At 38.3% G+C, this 20,046-nt stretch overlaps 1 protein-coding gene across 1 annotated transcript in view; it reads left to right on the top strand.

The window, feature by feature from the left end:
- Positions 1-20,046, top strand: part of grk3 (G protein-coupled receptor kinase 3) — a 74,107-nt gene that overhangs the window by 26,262 nt on the left and 27,799 nt on the right. The window contains exons 3-5 of the mRNA XM_023338119.1: positions 17,296-17,369; positions 17,489-17,590; positions 19,410-19,484. Coding sequence (XP_023193887.1) covers positions 17,296-17,369; positions 17,489-17,590; positions 19,410-19,484 — 251 coding nt within the window. The remainder of the gene's footprint in view (positions 1-17,295; positions 17,370-17,488; positions 17,591-19,409; positions 19,485-20,046) is intronic.

The raw sequence follows: 20,046 nt of genomic DNA, 5'->3' as shown, positions 1-20,046 counted from the left end.
AAACCCAGATCTCAGCAAATCTCCCTCGTTCCTCACTGAGCTTCCACTTCCAAAACTCACTTTATTTTCTATTCCAACTTCATCCTCATCCTTTTGTAAGGCGTTCAGATAGGTGAATCTATGGAAGACTAGCAGTTATGTCGCAGCTCACACATGGATTCTTTGTGTTGTTTACGAGGAGCTTAACTTGCGTCACTGAGATGTAAATAGGACTCTTTTTGGATTGGTATCAGAGCTGTTGTGTAAAAGTATTTTAGTAATCGAGTATTCTATCGATTATTCAAGTAGTCAAATAAAACATTAGTAAATACTGGCCCAAATTTTATATCGGTGCTTACCCACTCTTCTTAAAAAAATCAACCTGTAACAATAATAACTCACTTCCATCCATATAATCACCATTTCCTTATACCCTTGTCCCTAGCGGGGTCAGGAGGGGTGCTGGTGCCGGTGCCTATCTACAACGAGACATTTTGGGCGAGAGGCGGGGTCACCCTGAACAGGTCGCCAGTCCATTGCAGGACTTTTTACGTCAACGTGGATAAAAAATACACAGAAATCTGAAATTAATCAGTGCAATAAACAGGCAAAAGTAGGAGGTAGTGCAAACTACTTCATATTGGCTGTCAAATATTTGCATTGTTTCTCAAAATGCTGACGTTTTAGCGATATTAAAGGGGAGCATCCCTTTAACGACTGCTTTCTAAACAGAAGTTATAGCTCTCATTTTAATTTACTATGCAATTAATTGAATTATTGCTTATTGTGACAGACTTTTGACTCTGCTGCCCATTTGTTGCCATCAGAGTGGTAGGAAACTTATTTTCTGGTTTGTCTGTAAATCAATCAATCAATCAAATGTTATTTGTATAGCACATTTCAGCAGCAAGGCATTTCAAAGTGCTTTACATCATATCAAACACAGAAACACAATGCAACATAGAATCAACAATCAAAACACGACATTAAGTCAAGTTCCATCAATAAATTTGTAATTGATTACATTTCAAATACAATCCTAAACAGGTGGGTTTTTAGTGGAGTTTGCATCCATAGAAGGTTTACCTGTTACACTCCTACTGTGTTATATGGAACAAAATACCTGTTGCTATTTTTATTCCCACTCACGCTCACACACGATGTAGACAGCATTTTAGTGGCCTTCTGGCACAAGGCTCCATACAGCTCTTTAAAAGCTAAATTGCTCTAAGCAATGTGTTCCATCTAACTACATACATCTCCGCTCCACCTGCATGCATACACCCACTGCGCACTTTACCGAAACAGCAACTAGGCAGCAGCTCTGGGTGAATGTTGAATTTTAAAAAAAGGCCACATATGCATTGCATGTAAACATTTTCATCAATCAATGAAATCTCCCAAATTCCACGGACAGAACATGACATTTTTTAAGTCAGTTCAGCTGTTTTTCTGTATCAGATGATACTAATCGTGATATCGGTATTGGAAGTGAAAAACGTGGATCAGTGCATCTCTAGTCACCACTTTGTAAAGAGCGAGTCTTGAAAACGAAACATTCTCATCACTAGTTTTCATTTAAAACTGATAGAGGCAGAACAGAGCGCCCATCAGTCAGAAGACCTCATGAATATTTTGGCACACTCACACACCTCTCCCCTACTGTACGGGTAGTTTTAGGATATTTACAACCTAATAATGAGGCAAAGCAGGCATTGGAAACACTTTACCATGGTAACGTTGAGGTCTGGGAGCTGTTTCTACTCTAATATACCAGTAAATTATAGTTTTCTACTGGGATGATTGATTTCACAGCTGCGGCCGGTTCACTAATGCGCCCTGCTCTTTGTTTACTACTTCTGTTTTGTTTTTCATCTCAGAGCTTTCATTAGTCTTGTTTTAATCTGCAGCATCATAGAAACCAAATTAAAAACGCATTAAAAAGCTCATATTTCTTTTAGATGAGATCTTCGGCGATTCGCTAGTCGTGTGTATCTCGAGGGCACAAAACCTTCTCCAACCTGCTCGTTTATCGCAGAATGGAGATTTTAATACGAGCTGCGTTTACACTAGAAGACAGTCTGACTTCATTTCCGTGGGCTACTGTACTCCTGGGTTATGATCGTGTCTGCATGTGTTTATTGGACTACCAGCCGACCCTCTCCCTCCCCGCGGTTGTTTGTCGGAATATTTTGGATTTGTGGGTGTGAGTTACGATGGCATCAATTGCTTTCTAAAATGAAAGCTATAAAATATGACACTAAACTCTGGAGGCAGGGGAGACGAGGGGGGTCATTCACAAGTTGATTTGGATTTCATCATCCCTGCCTCTCTCTGCCTTGCGGCTCTTCCTCCATTTTTATTCTTCACTTTTTCTCTCTATTCTCTCCTAATGTACCTCCCACTCCCCATCTCTCTCTCACTCTCACTTTTGCTTTGGCATTCTCCCTCTCCATCTGTCAGACTTCTGGAACGGGTGATGGAGAGTTGTGGGTTGCTTAGCAACTGCGGTTGCTGTGGTAACCGTGCCAGAACTGCTGCATTTTGCTAGTCGACGGAGAGAAATGAAATTGATTAAAGGAGGAATGAAACAGGCGATGGGAATCGGAGGGAGACAGAGGTGCGGAGGGGCGTCTTTCAGGGTTGGGTGGGTGTAAAAGGAGAAACCCTCTCGTGGTCGGCGTTTCCCAGAAAGCACCGCAGCTTGTATTCTGATGTCAGCACAGTGCCTAAGCCACCTGGCTGTTTATTCACCAATCATGAGTCACGCCGTCTCTATTCCAGAGGATCCCACAGCAGCCGCTCCGACTCACCACGTCTAACAGTCGCAGCTCTATGACAGTTGTTTGCAGAAATAACCCCTCAGAGTGCACTTATAACCCCCTCCGCCCCTTCTGCCCGCCCACTACAGCTGTGGTATGAGATTGTCTTCCCCTCAGCTCCCCATGCAGGGATGTGCTTAGCTTGGTTGTAAAAGCTTTAATATCTTCAGGGCTGTTTTATGCCCCTCATCTAGTCGACTTGGCATTGCTGGACAACTAAACCACATCGCTGAAGACCTGCAAAGCGTTACATGACAGAGAGACGCGCATCTTAATTCAGTTCTGTTCAACACTTCGTCCCAGGTCAACGGCAACGAGGCAGTTCAAAGTGCTTTACATCACAATATAAAAGCAATCACAATATTAAAGAGAACTCTTATTTAATGTTGGACCATTTCATCCAGATTCTGAAGGTCTGTTTTCTAGAATTTCAACGAGAGTAGAGTTGCACTGGGCTGATGCTGGTTGCTGTCTGAGTTGCTGGTTTAAGTGTCATCATGTTCCAATTTTCTAACACGGCAAAAGAGATAAATTGTGCTGCTCTTTGTTTGGAAGTATATGGGTTAAATACGACAGAAATGAAATTGTTACTGTACAAGATTATTCCCATTTGTGCTTCAAAGCACTCATCTTTAATTAAATTGGAGCATTTAATCCAATTTATCTGATTTTTATTAAAGTAACATCAAAGCATTTGCTTCTGGTTGATCTGGTTGCAGAAGAAAAATGAATGGAATTCTTGGCTTTGATCAGAACCGATCAAGGGAAAACCGTCTGATTTGGAGCCACAGATTGGTGCATCTCTGATATGGAAACTAAAAACAACAAAACAAAACAGGAACACGGTTCAGAATTTGATGCTGACATTATCAGAACATAAATATAAACGCTGACTTTCTCAGAGGTTCACAGAATAATAAAATCTGTTGGAAAACTAGTTGAGAATCTAGAAAATGATGGAGTTTTGAAATGGAGAATTTGAAAAATTCTGTATTGTGTGATGTATCTAGGGCTGCGTCTAATAATCATTTTAGTAATCGATTATTCACTCAAGTATTCATTGCACATTCTGCAATTTTCACTTAATCATATACTCAATCATTTATACAATATTTAAAATGCATAATATAGAAATAAAACAATAATGGCTTTTTAAATGTGAAAAAAATGCCTAAAATGCATTAACTAGATTCCTTTAGTGAACAGACATCATTTGTAGCAGCTAAAACATGCTTCTAAAATCAACATGTGAAAAGCTCAGTTCTTTCTGCTTTATGTATCATCAATGAAGTATAGAGCTAATGTTTGAACAATTTTTTTTTGGATTAACTAATTAATAATTGGACAGCAAAGGGAATTTGAAGGGTTACAGAATTTGAAGATTTTTGTTATTCTGTATGCAAAACAGATGTTTTTTGTACAGTTTGGGCTTAATTACTGCTGTGACTGTTTTCACTTCAGCAAATGGCCTTTTTTTGAGTCTGTTAACAATTATTTCTATAATTGATTCATCATGATTAATGGTTTCAACCCTACAGATATCCTTTTTTTCTGATCCCTTGAAGGCCACCACATTTAGAATTTTCTAAAGGTCATGGCATAAACTTGCATATGTATATTTTTTCACCTTACATTCAAAGTTTCTGATCTTTTCCACGCTCACAAACATCACCTTTTATGTGTCAGTGTGACTCTTCTGCAGACCAGTGGTAACTCTGGTGCATGTAACTAGTAGTGTGAAACGTAGTGTGTGTTAGAGGAGACCTGGCAGCTTGGGTTGATGCAACCGGTTTCCTACTGGCGACCTCATTGTGCTTTCAGGTTGAACACGTTTTTGAAGCATGCCGCTGTGCTTTCAGCCTTTATTGTTCACAACCTGAAACCCAGCGACACGATAAAGGTCACACCACATGTTGGCAGACACCTCGGTTCCGCTCAGACGTCTGAGGCTGGTGTTGACGTCTTGTACTGAGGGACGTGCGCCGTGCTGAGATAGATACTCTGCGTATGCTGCTGATCTGCATCCAGTCCAGTTGGCTAATCACGTCTTTAAACACATGTATAAATCATGCTATTTGTTAATATTTCTGCAACTTTTACAAACAGTCCTAGTTGTTTCAAGGTTAAACATCTGCGTGTCAATTTGTTCAAGACATGTAGTCAAACAGTGCTGTGGTGATAAAGTTAGGAACCTTTTAGACAGTTGATTCCTTCCTAAAGTTAGTCAGCTCATCATGGTTGACTGCAGGGGAAACCCACCACACAATCATTCATTAGCATTCTATTGCTAATATTTTTATTTCATCCAGAAAACCTGTTAAGGCCGGTGGTAGGCTGCTGGGGCAGTCGGTCGTCCAGCTGCCCGCTGTGTTTGTGAGTTAAAAAATGTTTAAAATTGGCAGGAAGTTTGAAAATATCACTAGGAAAATTATGTGTTATTGGAGACATTACCTAAATGTCAATTATGAAGCCTTACAAAAGGCAAACTTAAAAAAACTAACTTAAACAAATGAACACTTAGCACAAGTAAAGCCTGATGGAAAGTTAGTTGCAGTTTATTTTTACATTTGACCAACATATTCAACCTATTGTTTTTGTCAGTTATTTATTTTACATTGCCTGTTCTACTCCTGACTGCACTGGCTCAACAAGTTGTGTGTTTACATGTTTGCCCAAGTTTGTGAAGCTATTGGTGTATTTAAGTGTTGTACTGATGTAGCATTAACAAATAAATGTGTAAATCAGTAAATTCTAAGTGAGTTCAGCTCTGTTTTTCTGAAACTAATCGATATCGGCCTATGCGGAACATCAGATATTTGCATTGGTGTCAGGAGTTAAAAAAGTGGATCGGTGCATTCCTAGTTTAGACATGGCAGGAGTGTCTGCATCCTTAAAAAGTCTTAAAGATAAAAAAAAATCCTAAAAGAAAGGATGGAAATTATTTTCCTCTTTGCACATCACTTTCTGTGCAGCCTCAGCAGTTGGTGTAGATCACCCTGTGCATTTAGGAATTTCTATAATCTTCCATATAGTCTTCAGGATTGCTTTTAGATTCCAGCTGCATGTGAGAGAACTCTACCCTGTGCTCTGGAGCTCAGGTTGTTGGTGGAACATGAAAAGGAATTAAACATCATCAAAGAACTGCTGCAGCTGTCAAACAGTTGGCATATTATGTTTGAAACGTCTCTTCATAAAATCATAACTCACAGTGCAAGACACCTGCTGTACATGCTAGCAGCTAGCATGGTCTCTGCTAACGCTATTTAGTGACCATCAGTGAACAGCAGTCAGTAGAATACATAACATTGTTTGCTGAATCCTGAAGCAGGGTGAGTGTCTGTCACACACACACACACACACACACACACACACACACACACACACACACACACACACACACACACACACACCAAACAGAGAAATGGTGGCTCTGTGCGACCCTATAAAGGTCAGTGTATGTATAATGTAGCACAGTCAAGTCGTCCCCTGACTCACATGATTTATTTATTTATTTTATTTTATTTTTTGTCTTTTCCCATTTTGCCTCAAAACGAAACAAAGCTGTTTTGTCACCTTGGAATGAAAACAAGGCACAAGGAAGAGATTTTTTTTCCAGACTTTAGTTTTTCCTCTCCTGTTTACACATTAAATTAGTGAATTTCTGAAAATTCACACATTTTTTTTAGCAGCAGGTTAGTCAGTTCTAGGTAGTAAAACAATACCACATTTTGTCAAGGAACATAAAATGACAATAAAAATCCATAAGGTAGGCTTCTTTAAAGGTCACTATGATAAACAATACAGTAAAATTGTTTATGCTTGTACTGTAACTGAAGTGCTAGAAGTTGGGGTTTTATTTAGCCATTTGTCATTTATAATGTCCGGCAACTCTGAAGGGAATTATTTGTTTTTGAAAATAAACCTCTATCAGTTAGCAGCTTTTTAATTTGGTCTTTTACTTTAGATAAGAGCTGAAATTGTCAGATTAATCATAATAAATCAGTTACTGAAATAATCAAACAATTTGGTAAACCAGTAACCATTAATTTAAAGTATACACTCTAAAAAGGCCATTTGCTGAAATAGCACTGTCACAATCTAAGTCATAAACTGTACAAAAATATATGTATTTTACATTTTTGATAAAACATCTCCTTCATATATAAACATGTCTTAGTAGCATAGTTTTAGCTTCAACTGGTTCAAATTCTGTTAAAAATTTTTTCATTTGCTATCTGTTTGTTGTCCAATTATTAATCAGTTATCAATCTATTGATGAGTCAAGCAGAAAGAAATGAGCTTTTTATATTAGTTTTTTTACCCTGGCTGTTGCTCAACTGGAGTCATTTCCTGTCACATGGTTTCCACCAGAGACCAACCAGGACACAAATAGCACTTGCTCAGTGTGTTCGTTTTGCCCCACCACTTTTAAGCAAAGAGCTGATCCTCGTTTACTCCAACCAAACATTGTCCTAATAGATGAGGGAAAATGTATCCGAGCTCCAAGCCTCTCCGGCTCAAACCACCGCCCTTCATCCCCTCATCTGCTTCACGTCCTTTACCTGTCCTCTAACCTGTGTGTAAGCAGAAAGATGGTCCATCACATTTGGTTATTGTCGTAGAAACACAGTCTCAGTCATGGATCTCATAGGTGCACCATGGATGGTGAAGTTGATGTTGATCTGATTGTTCAGAGGGTTCATGCTCTGAGGACAGAGAGTGTTTTCTACAGATTCCTGGTTGTTTTGACGTCCCAGTGAAAGCAGGAGTGTCCTTGAGAAGCTCGTTACCCTTTGTGTTGTTTGCTGGAGGTTTCAGAATGGATGGTGCTAGGGTTCATTTTTTTGTCAGTGGTTTGCTTTCTTTTTAATTTTAGTTCCTTTTATTTGTATATAGAAAGGTCATTTTCTACTGTTATGCTGACTGTTGGATTTGGAAAGTGCCATTTAAAAAGTGTAGAGTTAATCTCGACCTTTTTGGTTAGCATGGCGAGTTGGATTCACGTCCAGCTGAACAAATATCGCTTCTCCTATGCAAAAACAGTTACATAGAGATGAGATACATTTATCGTATCGTTTATCGTGATAAATTTCTTATCACAATAAGAATTTTGATTTATTGTCAAAATAAATTCTAATTAATTATGTTTAAAACCCCTCAAAACTGTCAGGAGTCTTACTGTTTTTCTAAAGTCTTTGTTTAATGCGAGCATCAATAGATACCAATAAATTTGAAAATGGGATGAAATCTAGTTTCTGTGAGAAGTTAAGTGGTACAAATAACATTTCTTTGTGTGACTGATGTCTGAAAGAATCTAATTGCTATCATGTTTCTAAGAACAGCATTTCTCTTGTGTTTTTCTGTGACTGCTGTTCAGTTCACTATTGTTGTCACGGTAGTACCACAAAACATCTCTACCAACTCAATTCTACTCCTGATTCTGATGTATGAAAATCACTGAGGCAGCATGCACCACATCTTCTTCTGGGCTGTATTAATATAAGAGTATAAGTGGTTATACATATTATTTAAAAAGATTTTAACTGTAAATCTGTCACTGAAGAGTCGAGTCTTACAAACTCATATATTACGTCACTTTATATGGGTCTAATAACACTGTCCAGTATGAAATGGACCATTTCACTTTTCTACTTAAGAAAACTACTAGAGTTTTCTTATGTTGCTGAACACTACACAATAATCACACCAATAAATCATAGCTTGAAACAAAGCAATTATCGATGTTCCTATGGAAACAATAGAGGGGGAAAAAACTATTTCAAAATAATTATCCCCACTTATCTGTTTTTGAGGTTGGCAAACATCAATCAGAGTTTATCTTTATTATGAGAGGTTGACTAAACATCCTGATTAATTTTCCCAGGTACATGATAAAAGATTTGATATTTCCAATCTCTAGTATTTAGGACATATGGTGTTATGACAAGTATATCATATTATTAGCTCAAGATAAACAGATTTCAAATAAGGTGATGGTGTGTTTGACTTCAAAGCCAGTAATGATAATAAAAAAAGAGCAGTAGTACAGTCCACTATAGCAGGAAGTTAGAACATTGGCTGTTTGAACCTTTCTGGGCACTGCTTAAAATGATTCCACTGTTACAGATATTTAATGTATTTCATGTGTAACAACCATTTAGGCAGAAAACTGCTGTGTAGTGTGTGAATAAAGATGAATAAAGATGAAAAATGCCTCCTGTGACAAAAGTTGATCCAGCAGAGAGCCACATGTTTGTAAAATGGGTGGGTCTATGACCAGATGATGGTCAGTACCTTTGTAGTTAGGCAGGTGCAGCACATGCATTCTGCTATTGTAGCAGGGCGGTTAGCAGCAGCGTATTGTTGACTTTTACTGCAGGAGTTGTGAACAATTGTTCCTGTGAAAAACTAATTATCTGTAGAAAGTTCATCTTTTCTATTTTGTAATAGAAAAGATACAAAATCTCCCACCACCACCAATAGTAGTGGTGGGACTGCATGAAAATATTTCAGAGTTAATTGCAAAATAAACATCTTCAATGCAAAAAACTCTTTTAGATGCTAAACTGTTGAAGACACATATGAGCTCAATAACAAAGATATTGTTTTTAATTTGTTAACCATCAGATTGGTGCAAAGTGCTGCTTATGCTGATATTAGCGTTTTGGTTGTTTGTGTTGCTGCTGCATGTTTAGCATTGAGATGCTATTTTGGGTTTGAATAGCTTTACTAATGGGATAACTCCTTTTAGCACAATTTGAACACAATAACAGTCTTTTCCATTGTTCAGTCAGGTCACTTTTGAAGCAAAAATTAACTGAGTGGCCCAAGAGAAGAGGCTTCGTCGTCCATCGCTGTTGTTGGCAAGTGTCGTTTCTTGTGTGTCGGATTTACAATTGTACTAGAAACACAAAGCAAAGGTTCCTGTTCGGGACTTTTTTATATTTAAAATGAATGCAAATAATGGTGTTGGCATTTTGAACCAATAAAAATCTATGTAATTAATCAAAATGAACACCTTAAACTCCTTCCCTTAATTATACTTAAATATTTAACTTGAGAAATCACTGAGGTAATCAGTTCCATGTTTTCTTGTCCTGTTTTTATATTTCAGCTTCATTTTTTATTTTTTTGCTTTCCAAGAGGACGAGCATTTAGATTTTGTTGTATTAAAGGGGCAGTGTTACAAAAAATCAGCTGTTTTTCAGCTTCACCTCAATCCTTTAATCTCCATAGCAACCATTCAGCTGTGAAAACTACCTGGGTGGACCTAGGCCCGCCTTCGAGATGCAGCTCCTCCTCAGAGCTCCAGTTTCCAAGCTACCAAACAACCACCTGTCAGAGCAGGCCTCTCCCACTCAGCTCCTTCAGACTACCCAGAAGTAATTGGCAAACATCTGGTGGAACTGGAGATCTGCTGAGCTCGTTATTGTAGTTACGTCTCACAGCAACACTGGTAAAAACATTGTTAAAGGGTTAATAGAAGAGCCATGTCGTGATGACTTTCTGGAAGCAACATTTAAGAAAGAGCAGGAGTTTTTAAAGAGACAGAGGCCCAATTTCAACATCATATTTAATATATAGCATATTCATAACAACTAAAGTTAACATAATTACTTGATTGTGCCATAAAATGGCAGAGTACCTAAAAGACACATAATTCTGCTTCTTTGAGAGAATCATCTTCTTTGGGGAGAATAAGAATAGTTGGAACAATGGGGAACTGAGTCAAAAATGAGTCTCGCTTCAGAGAAAATGACTCAGCAGTCAGGCTGTATGAAAGCTTTTGTCACGGAGATCATGTCCCATTGGGACACAGATATGGTAAAGTGATTCCTCTAAGATGACAAGAAATGATTTCAATCTAGAAAAAAAGGTTCTTAAATGTCTGCAGGTTCTCTGCCAGTTTTCAGCCGTCAGAAACGACCAGCACATGTTCTGCAGTGCATTTGGAACCCAGCAGCCTCTGTGCAGGTGACAGAACACAGAGGCTGCCTCCGCTAGCTAGCCTGGTATTTTTAGACTGCTCAGGTTGATCCCACTAATGAAACGAAGCTCACAGGAAAGCCACGTCTGACTTCAACCAGAGGTGAGCGAGTGTGTGCCAGGGACTTCTCTGGAAGAGGCTATTTGTCGAATTAGCCGGGTAGTGTTGAAGTGTTCACAGATTAGGGTTAATCCTCCCGTCTCGGTGATGTAAGAAGTGCTGTTTTTCCCCTCCGTTAATGCCTCTTGAACACGTCCAGTCCCCACCGCCGAAGAGTTGTGCACCGCGAGGCCTGCTGAGGTGCACAGCTTTCGGACACCCCGGTGCTCTTTGCTGCGGACGCATGCCACGTGCGGCTGCGCTCCAGGCCGTTTGTTTGGATGAGCCCAATTGTCATTGGAGGAGCACAGGGGAAATGATGCGTCGCATCTGGAAAAGAGATAAGGAAGAAGGGAAGACGTGAGAATGGGCGATAGTAGGCGTGAAATCCAAAACAAATGGCTGCTGGTCTCAACATGTCTGGAACCGAATCAGAGACAGAGGCCGCTTTCTACATGCTGTCAAGTTTCTGTTCAGCTGTTGTTTTAGCGTGAGAATAAGTTTAAAAAAGTAGGTTATGAAAACAGTCCATTTCACATACCCTCAATCTGATATTTAAACATTTGAATTTAAAATTGTATTGTTTTCATAAAGGGATAATGCACATTAATCAACATAGTAGTGTAATTTACAACATTTAAAATAAAAAGTAATCTTCAGAGTTTGCCAAAGATTCTGTTTGCCATACAACGCTGAATGTTTTTGATCAGATGCAAATTGAATGACAAAAAATGAGTTTAAAATTCAACCAGATCACACCAGTCACAGTAATCTGCTCTACAAAAATATTCCTGTTGCCTGGAGGAATATATATATATATACAGTATATACGTATATATGTATATATATATATATAGATATAGATAGATATAGATATATATATATCCTGTTGCCTAGAGGAATATATATACTGTATGGTACGTCATTTGCTTTTACTTGCTAAACTGTTACTGTACTTCATCTAAGGAACGTTTTGCAATTTGAAAATGCACAAAGATTTTTTGTCTTGCTATTATTAAGCTCAAATAATCTTCAACCAAGACTTCTAGTTCAAGGATAAATGTATAAAGTTGTATTTCACTGGGAGTTTATGTATGAACCAACAGAAAGTGCATAACTAGTTGAAAGAAAATTGTTCAATTAAAAACTATTTTAATGATCCCAAATGGAACTCTTACCCATCATATCCATGATCCGTTTAAATTTTGTTTAGTAATGCTCTCAAAAGTGTGGTGTGGATTTGTACTGAGCCCCCTTTTACTACAACACCCCAATTATTCTAGCTATAAATGCAGCTCATCTCTTCTGTGACGGCCTCACAGCTCTGAGGGAGTATGAATACTTTTGTAAAGCACTCTATACATGGAACAAACCTAAGCTTGCATAGTAAAGCTCTTCTATTTAAATAGAGCTACTTTATTCTCAATAATCAGATTTGATAATCTCGCAATGATGTTGCTAATTATTGTGACGGTAATATCAGTAACAATATGTCTGTTTTCTTCTTTCCTTTCTCTCATCTGTGCTTCCATCACTGAGTGACCTTTAGTCATTTGGCCAGTGTCATTAGTGTCCGGTGTGAACAATCTGCTGCTGCTGCAAGACTCTGTCCAACTGACTAAATATTACATTAGCATGGATAAATGAAGTTCATAACATCTGGAATATGTGAAGTCACCATATAATGTATGACATTATTACTTTATATTGCCATTTATTAACCTGTTTAATGTTCTGTTAGTGAGGATGTGTGTGCTCTGTGTTTGTCTTAAAGCTGCAGTCATCTCATCTTTTTCTACTTTTGTCGTCTTTTTGAAAAGCTCATTTGGCATTTTGGCATTAGCTGCGTTTCCGTTACAAATGTGCTCACAACTTTAACAATATTCCGTTACTGTCAAACAAAATACAATTTTGCCACTGCGGTGCTTTTATTAAATAAGAAACATAATTACAATCAAAGATGAATAGGTCTGGTGATGCGATAAAGTATTAAAAAACTTGCCACGCCATGTTTTTGGCGTGTTTCCATAAAGCAAATTTGTTTTCAAAATGTCAGATTTTGGAATTACATGGTCAGTAGAAACACAGCTATTGTCTGGACAGCAGCCCTAAATTCTGTTTAATTCACAAGCTGTTTCCATGTAATTGTCATTTGGACGAAAAGTAAATGACAATTTTAGTAATTTTAGTTCAATCACATGTATTCATATTGCTAGGGCTATAAGCTCAGTTGATTATTAAAGTAGTCCAAAAGGTTTGCACCAAACCAAACCCAGCAAACTGCACGGAGTCGCCACCCACAGCACCCACTCCACCCGACCAGCAGGGGGCGGCAGCAAACCGCCTGTGCCGAGCTGCCGACCCCACAGCAGCCCCCAACACAGAGCACGCAAATTTAAGCAAATTTTTGAAAAGAAAACAGAAAAAGAAGTGAATTGTTCTTCTCTACTGTCTTGGTGTGAATCAACCATCCTACTCAAAGCGTAATTTCATCAGATATTGACGCTACGCATGATTGTATTAAAGAGATGCAGAAGTTTCAAACTAGCACAGATCACACTTAACACAAATTGGAGAACATTCTCACCTCTAAGCTGAAGAGTTGGACTTAGAAATTCCTTTGAGTTTCATGCATTTTGTAAGAAACAGAGCCACCAGTGTATGGAAGAATTTGCTACTAGATGATTTTTTTTTTTTTGACAAATGTATTTCTATGAACCAGATTTAAAACAAAGCTCCCCAGAAGAGTCAAAACTGTTGTTTCTTAAAAAGAAAATAATATATTTCCTGAAAGGAATCCCAGGAATTATGGGCAAGGTTAAGTCTCCATCCAGGTCAGGATTGGTGTCAACGATTGGATCCCATTAACAGTCTAATTTTGCTAATACCTGGCTGTAATCGGATGAAACCACAGGGGGATTGAGTACAGGAACACTGGGGGCATCTGCTTTAGCTACAGTCAAGATTAAAGGTTCACCTTTGAATCTCCTGCTTTTTCATGTCAGAGCTTTCTGGAATAGATAGAAAATGTAAACTTGGGTATATACCAGCCGGGGAATGTTGAACCATCTTCTATAAATAGGAAACACTCAGCCAAAATGTGGAAATATGACCAACACATGACTGTTGAGCAATCTCTGGCACCAGTAATGCCTGGTAAAGAGTTTAAGTACAACCTTTTTAGTATCTGACAAGGTCGATAAACTTTGGCCTGATTTTATTCACTAAGTTGTGTTGGTTTACCAAGTATTCCAGGTGTGTTTTTTTAAATGTTCCACTTCACAAATTACTGTTGAGATGTATGCCTTCTCTTTTTGTTTTTCTTTCTTTCTATCAACAATGTCCCTAATACACCATCATACGAAACCCTTCTGAAGTTTTGGATCTACAGTGATTTACGCATGGCTTTCCTACAAAATTATTTGTTTAATTGAAGTATTTTATGCTTTATTCATTGCTGAACAGGAAATAAATTCTCAATAAAGCCTTCGAAGATTGTTGTTTTATTATAGTGTTTTATAGTTTGGCCTGCTAGTACTCTTGAGATGACGTTTTGTCCCATGTTAACACAAAGCCCTGGGTTAGAAACTGGCTGCATCTCGGGCTTTGGGATGCAGTGAGAATCAGGTGGTTTGCTGAGCTCCGTGTTACATAAAAGCTGCAACATGTTGCAGTGTGCCTCTCAGTTCATTAAACCTCTGTTTTTATCCCTCTCCTTTCCCCCCCTTTGATGTGAATCTGTACTACGACCACCGGGGGAGCTGTGAAATGTCTCACATGCAGCTTTTAGGAAGCAGTTCGACGGCCAACCATAATATGGGAGCGGGCCTCCTGGAGAGCGATGTGATCATTTCGACATCTAATCTGTGTCTTCACACCATTGTTCGCACATAGACACACACACATGCCCACCCACCCCCACACACGCCCACCCCCATACACGCAATTACCATGGTAACAGTGGGTTTCATCTCTGGAAGCAACATGGAAGAGTTTTTCTTTCACCTCTTCAGCTCCTCGTGGCGTTTCGGTGAGGATTCAGGGACGCCCCGCGGCGACATATTGTCCTTCGCCGGGACATTGGAGTCGGCCATGTTTTTAGCTAATCTGTCTGATTTTAATTAAGAGAGCCGCCTCTGTTTCACTGGATGTTTAATGACTAGATGGTTAATGTCTTGGAGTTATTTCAGCTCTGATAGTTTGAGATTGTTTTAGACACACATCTAGCTTTTAAGAAGGATTTCTAACAGGTTCAATATAAAAATAAATTGAAATGTTTGAATTCTTTGTACAAATGCTAAGGTTATAAGTGTGCAAATATTGTAGATCTGGATCAATTATTGAAGAAACTGTCAGCCAATTTAGTGAAGGATTAATTGTTAAATAAACTATACAGACTCAAAAAAAGGCCATTTTGTTGGAAGAGAAAGTTAATTGAGCCAAAACACACATTTTCCATTTAAGATATAAAAACATGTATCTGTGTTCAACCCAGGACTCTGAAAGTGGCTTTGTTTTTTTTCTTCACCTGTTTTAAATTCTGTATAAAACATTACATTGTATTGATACAGTAAGTCCTGAGCTTTTCACATGTTGGCATATTTAAACTGCAGATTCATCCTTTACTACAAGTAATCAAGAGTTCACTAAAGAACTCTAGTTGCATTTTAGACAATTAAATGTTCAATTGTTTATTTAAAAGGGAATTGAATAGTTTATTGGCATCTTTTAAAGTTTTTCTAATATTGTTAAAAAGAGGCTGCAGTGGTTTCAGAGTGCTTTTTTTATCAATTGGTCGTCAGAATAATCAATAACTAAAATAATTTAGTTGCAGCTCTGCAATATTGCACATGAAGTAGAATTATTTTTTCCCCTCTTTCATAGTTTTTTTTCTTTCATTTCCTGAAATATAACTATAAAGTTATTATTTACATATGACTGTAAAGAAAAGCCTGAGCATTCTGCACATCGAGTGTGACATGGTGAGGGCAAATGAAACGGAAACAATACATACAACCGATTTCATTCTAGAACACTGAGTGCTAATTGTTCCGTAATGACCGTGAAAGCAGCATTTGTTTGAACTGACGGTAAGCATACCAGTGGGGCCAGAGGCAGAAACAGGCTGCTTCCTTCCTTTGTGTTTCTTAGGCTGCAGCTTGGTTCACAGATTCTGTAACGCTGCTGTTTGTTCTCACTGAGGATCATGCATCCTGCCTGTGTATGTATTAATATATATTAGTATGTTTGGGAGAAGGATTTCTACCAGTACATGCTTCCTGTGTAGTCTGGAGAAGTGGAGAACTTGATTCAAGTGTTTTCATGAAGCAATCCGTTAGCCAGTCAGCTATCCATCCATCTTACCTGTTTGTCGTCCGTCTGTCTTTGACTTTAGTGTAAACATTGTCATAATCAGTCAGTTAGAATATGCTTTCTGACATCTTATTTAATAGAACAGTCGAAGTATTTTTTTTTTTCTCAATTATTTTATTAAATTTTTTTGTGAAGTGGGTTCAGAGGAAGTGAGGCTTCGGCCAATGGTAGACTCTGATCTCAAATGCAACATAGAGACACTTGCTTCTAAACATTACAACTCGGTCACATCTGTTAGATCTTTCATACATAGACGTTTGCAGTGATTCTCTTTTTTTCCCCCCACATTAAACACATTTCTTAAAAAGGAGCATATTTCATATTACTGTGGGATACAAAAGGAACTCTGTTTTAACACCAAATTAAAAGATGGCGGTTGAAGGGATCATGATTTTATTAGTTATATATATACAGTACAGACCAAAAGTTTGGACACATCTTCTAATTCAATGGGTTTTCTTTATTTTCATGACTATTTATAAGGCAATAAATCCCACTTATTAACCTGACAGAGCAGGTTGACCTATGCAGTGAAAACCATTTCAGGTGACGACCTCTTGAAGCTCATCAAGAAAATGCAGAGTGTGCAAAGCAGTAATCACAGCAAAAGGTTGTTACTTTGAAGAAACTAGAATATAAGGGCTATTTTCAGTTGTTTTACACTTTTTTGTTTAGTGCATATTTCCACATGTGTTATTCATAGTTTTGATGCCTTCAGTGTGAATCTACAATGTCAATAGTCATGAAAATAAAGGAAAGTCATTGAATTAAAAGGTGTGTCCAAACTTTTGGTCTGTACTGTATATACTGTATATGTATGTATATATATATATATATATATATATATATATATATATATATATATGTGTGTATATGTGCGAATTGTTTTTTACGGTCACTCAGGAATCACTTCACTGTTATACGGAAAGCTGTCATTTTATTTAGTGATTATAACACTATGAACAGTTTTATTAGTTGCATCAGTGAACATGTAGGTTTTTTTCTCACCACTTTGTGTCTTTTGTTTTTTCCCAGGATTCCTGCTGTTTAAAGATTTCTGTATGAACGAGATCGACGAGGCTGTGCCTCAGCTCAAGTTCTACGAAGAAGTAAGTCGGACGTGTGTGTGTGTGTGTGTGTGTGGGTGGCATTAGGCCCTTATAATCCAGCTCAGCCACATTTAGCCCCCCAGGAAGCTCTGTGAGTCTGAGTCCCGTTTCTGTTTCAGATCAAGGAGTACGAGAAGCTGGACTCTGAGGAGGAGCGTCTGAGCCGCAGCCGGCAGATTTATGACGTCTACATCATGAAGGAGCTGCTGTCCTGTTCACATGTGAGGATGCACAGAGAGAGACACCTGTTGTCGGTCAGGCAGCCTCCACCATGCTGCTGACTTCAACTTAAAGCAGAAAATGAATCATTTCTATCGGGGGATTCATTCAGCTCCTAAGTCAGATGGAATGATTCATTAACTCAGATCAGGTTCCATGTTGCTGCACCATATGTGTTTTTAAATGGCATATCTTGCTGTGAAAGTTCTGAACCAGACCGTTCTTTAAGCAGCATGCCAAGGTCAGTCTTTCTGGTTAAAATTCTCCAATTTGAAGCACATGCCGCCAAAGATTACGTTCACACAGCAAGCGAATGCGACTCAAATCAGATTTTTTACTATTATTTTATTTTTTTCCCCAAAATGTGGCCTGTGTTTGACTTTTTCACAGCGCTCTGAACGACCGAGTTCCGACATTTTCCCCCCCAAAATATGTGATTTGTGCCACTTCCATATGTGGAACTTCATCAGATGTGTGTCCAAGAGCGTCCAAAGTCTGAACGCTGCATTTTGTCTGACCTTTAGGTCATTGACATGAGAAATGCATCGTAAATCTGCACCAGAAGAAGTTGGACTGTGTAAATCTGGACATAAACAAAGGCTGAAGGTCATAATTATGAGATTGTGAAAGAAGTCACAGAAATTACAATTCCATCTCTCTCAGTTCTGGCTACACATCCAGATGCTTGGTTGTTTCTAACATGAACGACCTATCAGTCATGTGTTTTTACTTTGCCAGGCAGCTAAACAAAAAAACCTGCTAGTTAAAACACCACCAAAAAACCTAATGTATTAAATAAAAAATATATATATATATTTTTAATGCATTACATTTAAAAACCTCCTTTGTTTGTTAGATAGTGACTTTTCATTGTGCAGAAAAGTCTTGTCTGTTTGCCCAGCTGCATGAAGGGCAATTGGTTGATTTTGCTAATGTCCCTGTCAGGATGCAGGTGTGTAAATACTTCCGTACTCATCTTGTGTCAGCTAGGCCAAACAATAAAAATAAAAAAAACGCTGATGTCGCTACACGAAGCACTAAAACTGGATTAAACGGGACGCCGGCATCCGTCGAGTTCGCCTCATTTTTATTGGTTGTAGATTTTATCTGGAATTATCTTAAATGTCGGCAGTGTTGGAAAGAAAACCTTAAACCCAAATCCAGCTGCTGCTTCATTTTCCTCTCTGGCTGTGTGTCTGAGATAGCAGCTTCACCTGAATGGATGCTGCAGACGCTTTCGTTCTCTCACTTTGCTGATCTCAGTTCAGTTCACAGCTTGCAGCTCGGCTCAGAGTTTTTTTAATTTAATGTTTCTAGATTAGTCAACACAAATTTGCAGACATAAAATATACAACGTCTTGCAAAAAGTCCCCAAGTCCTAAGAACTCAACATGCTGCAATCATAAACTTCAATGCGTATTTAAGCAGGCTGTTTATTTCGTAGAACATACTAGCACATAACTAAAGTGGATAACTAATATTAATAATAATAATACATTTTATTTATAAGGCCTTTCTCATCATGAGATTTCAGCGTTAAAAATGAAACAACCATTAAGTATGGATAAGAAATCCAAGTATCTAAGACAGTAAACTATATGTTTTTGCAAAAAAGAAAAATGTTAAGACCTTTTTGAGTCATAATTATTTTGATGTGATAACTTTAAACTTAAAAACGGCCCACACACACCCAGCTACCTCTGGAGCCTCCCTGCAGCAGCAGCACGTTGACCCAGGGGACAGCCTTCTCGCACAGAGGAAGCAGAACTGAAACTACTGTTCACGCTGCATCTTTAATCACCCCTTTTTTTTTTTCCCCAGCCATTTTCCAAGAAGGCAGTGGACCATGTGCAGAGTCATCTGGCAAAGAAATTGGTCCCACCAACTCTCTTCCAGGTAAAACACCCTCCCAGCACATAGGAGTTTGCATTTTTACACCAAACATGAAGCAGATTATGATTCATGGAGTGTAAAATCAGCTTTTCAAAATGGATGTGAAACTTTTGCTTTCACATTTTTGCTCGGATAGTTAGCAAAGTATGAATCCGGTCAGGAAAGAGAGACTGCTGTCTCTAGACACTGTGGAAGTTATGTCATGCTGTAAATCAACTTTTTGAGCTTTACATCATGTCATAATGTTATTCCTTCATCAAAAACATACCTGGAGTGTTGGCTTGATTCTTTCATGCATGTTTGAGGAATCCTTGACTCAATAAAATAATATAGCAGTGTCTCATGGTGTGCGACAGTCTTTGCTTGTCTTTTACTTTCTTTAACGTGTCCTGTTTGACAATGTGTCTTTGGGTTTATTTCAATTGTAATGGACACAGACACGGAAAATAAAGGGAGAGGAAGGAAAAGGTTTAGTGGGAAAGGAGATAAAAGTAGTAGAGAAATAAAGCTAAAGAAAAAACACCCTAGAAGTTTGCTTCTACACCTGCAGAACGAGGGAAAAAAG

This window comes from Xiphophorus maculatus, chromosome 8 (assembly GCF_002775205.1).
Source record: "Xiphophorus maculatus strain JP 163 A chromosome 8, X_maculatus-5.0-male, whole genome shotgun sequence".
Taxonomy (NCBI): domain Eukaryota; kingdom Metazoa; phylum Chordata; class Actinopteri; order Cyprinodontiformes; family Poeciliidae; genus Xiphophorus; species Xiphophorus maculatus.
The sequence above is the reverse complement of the archived record's forward strand: the minus strand, read 5'-3'. Positions and strand labels throughout refer to the sequence as shown.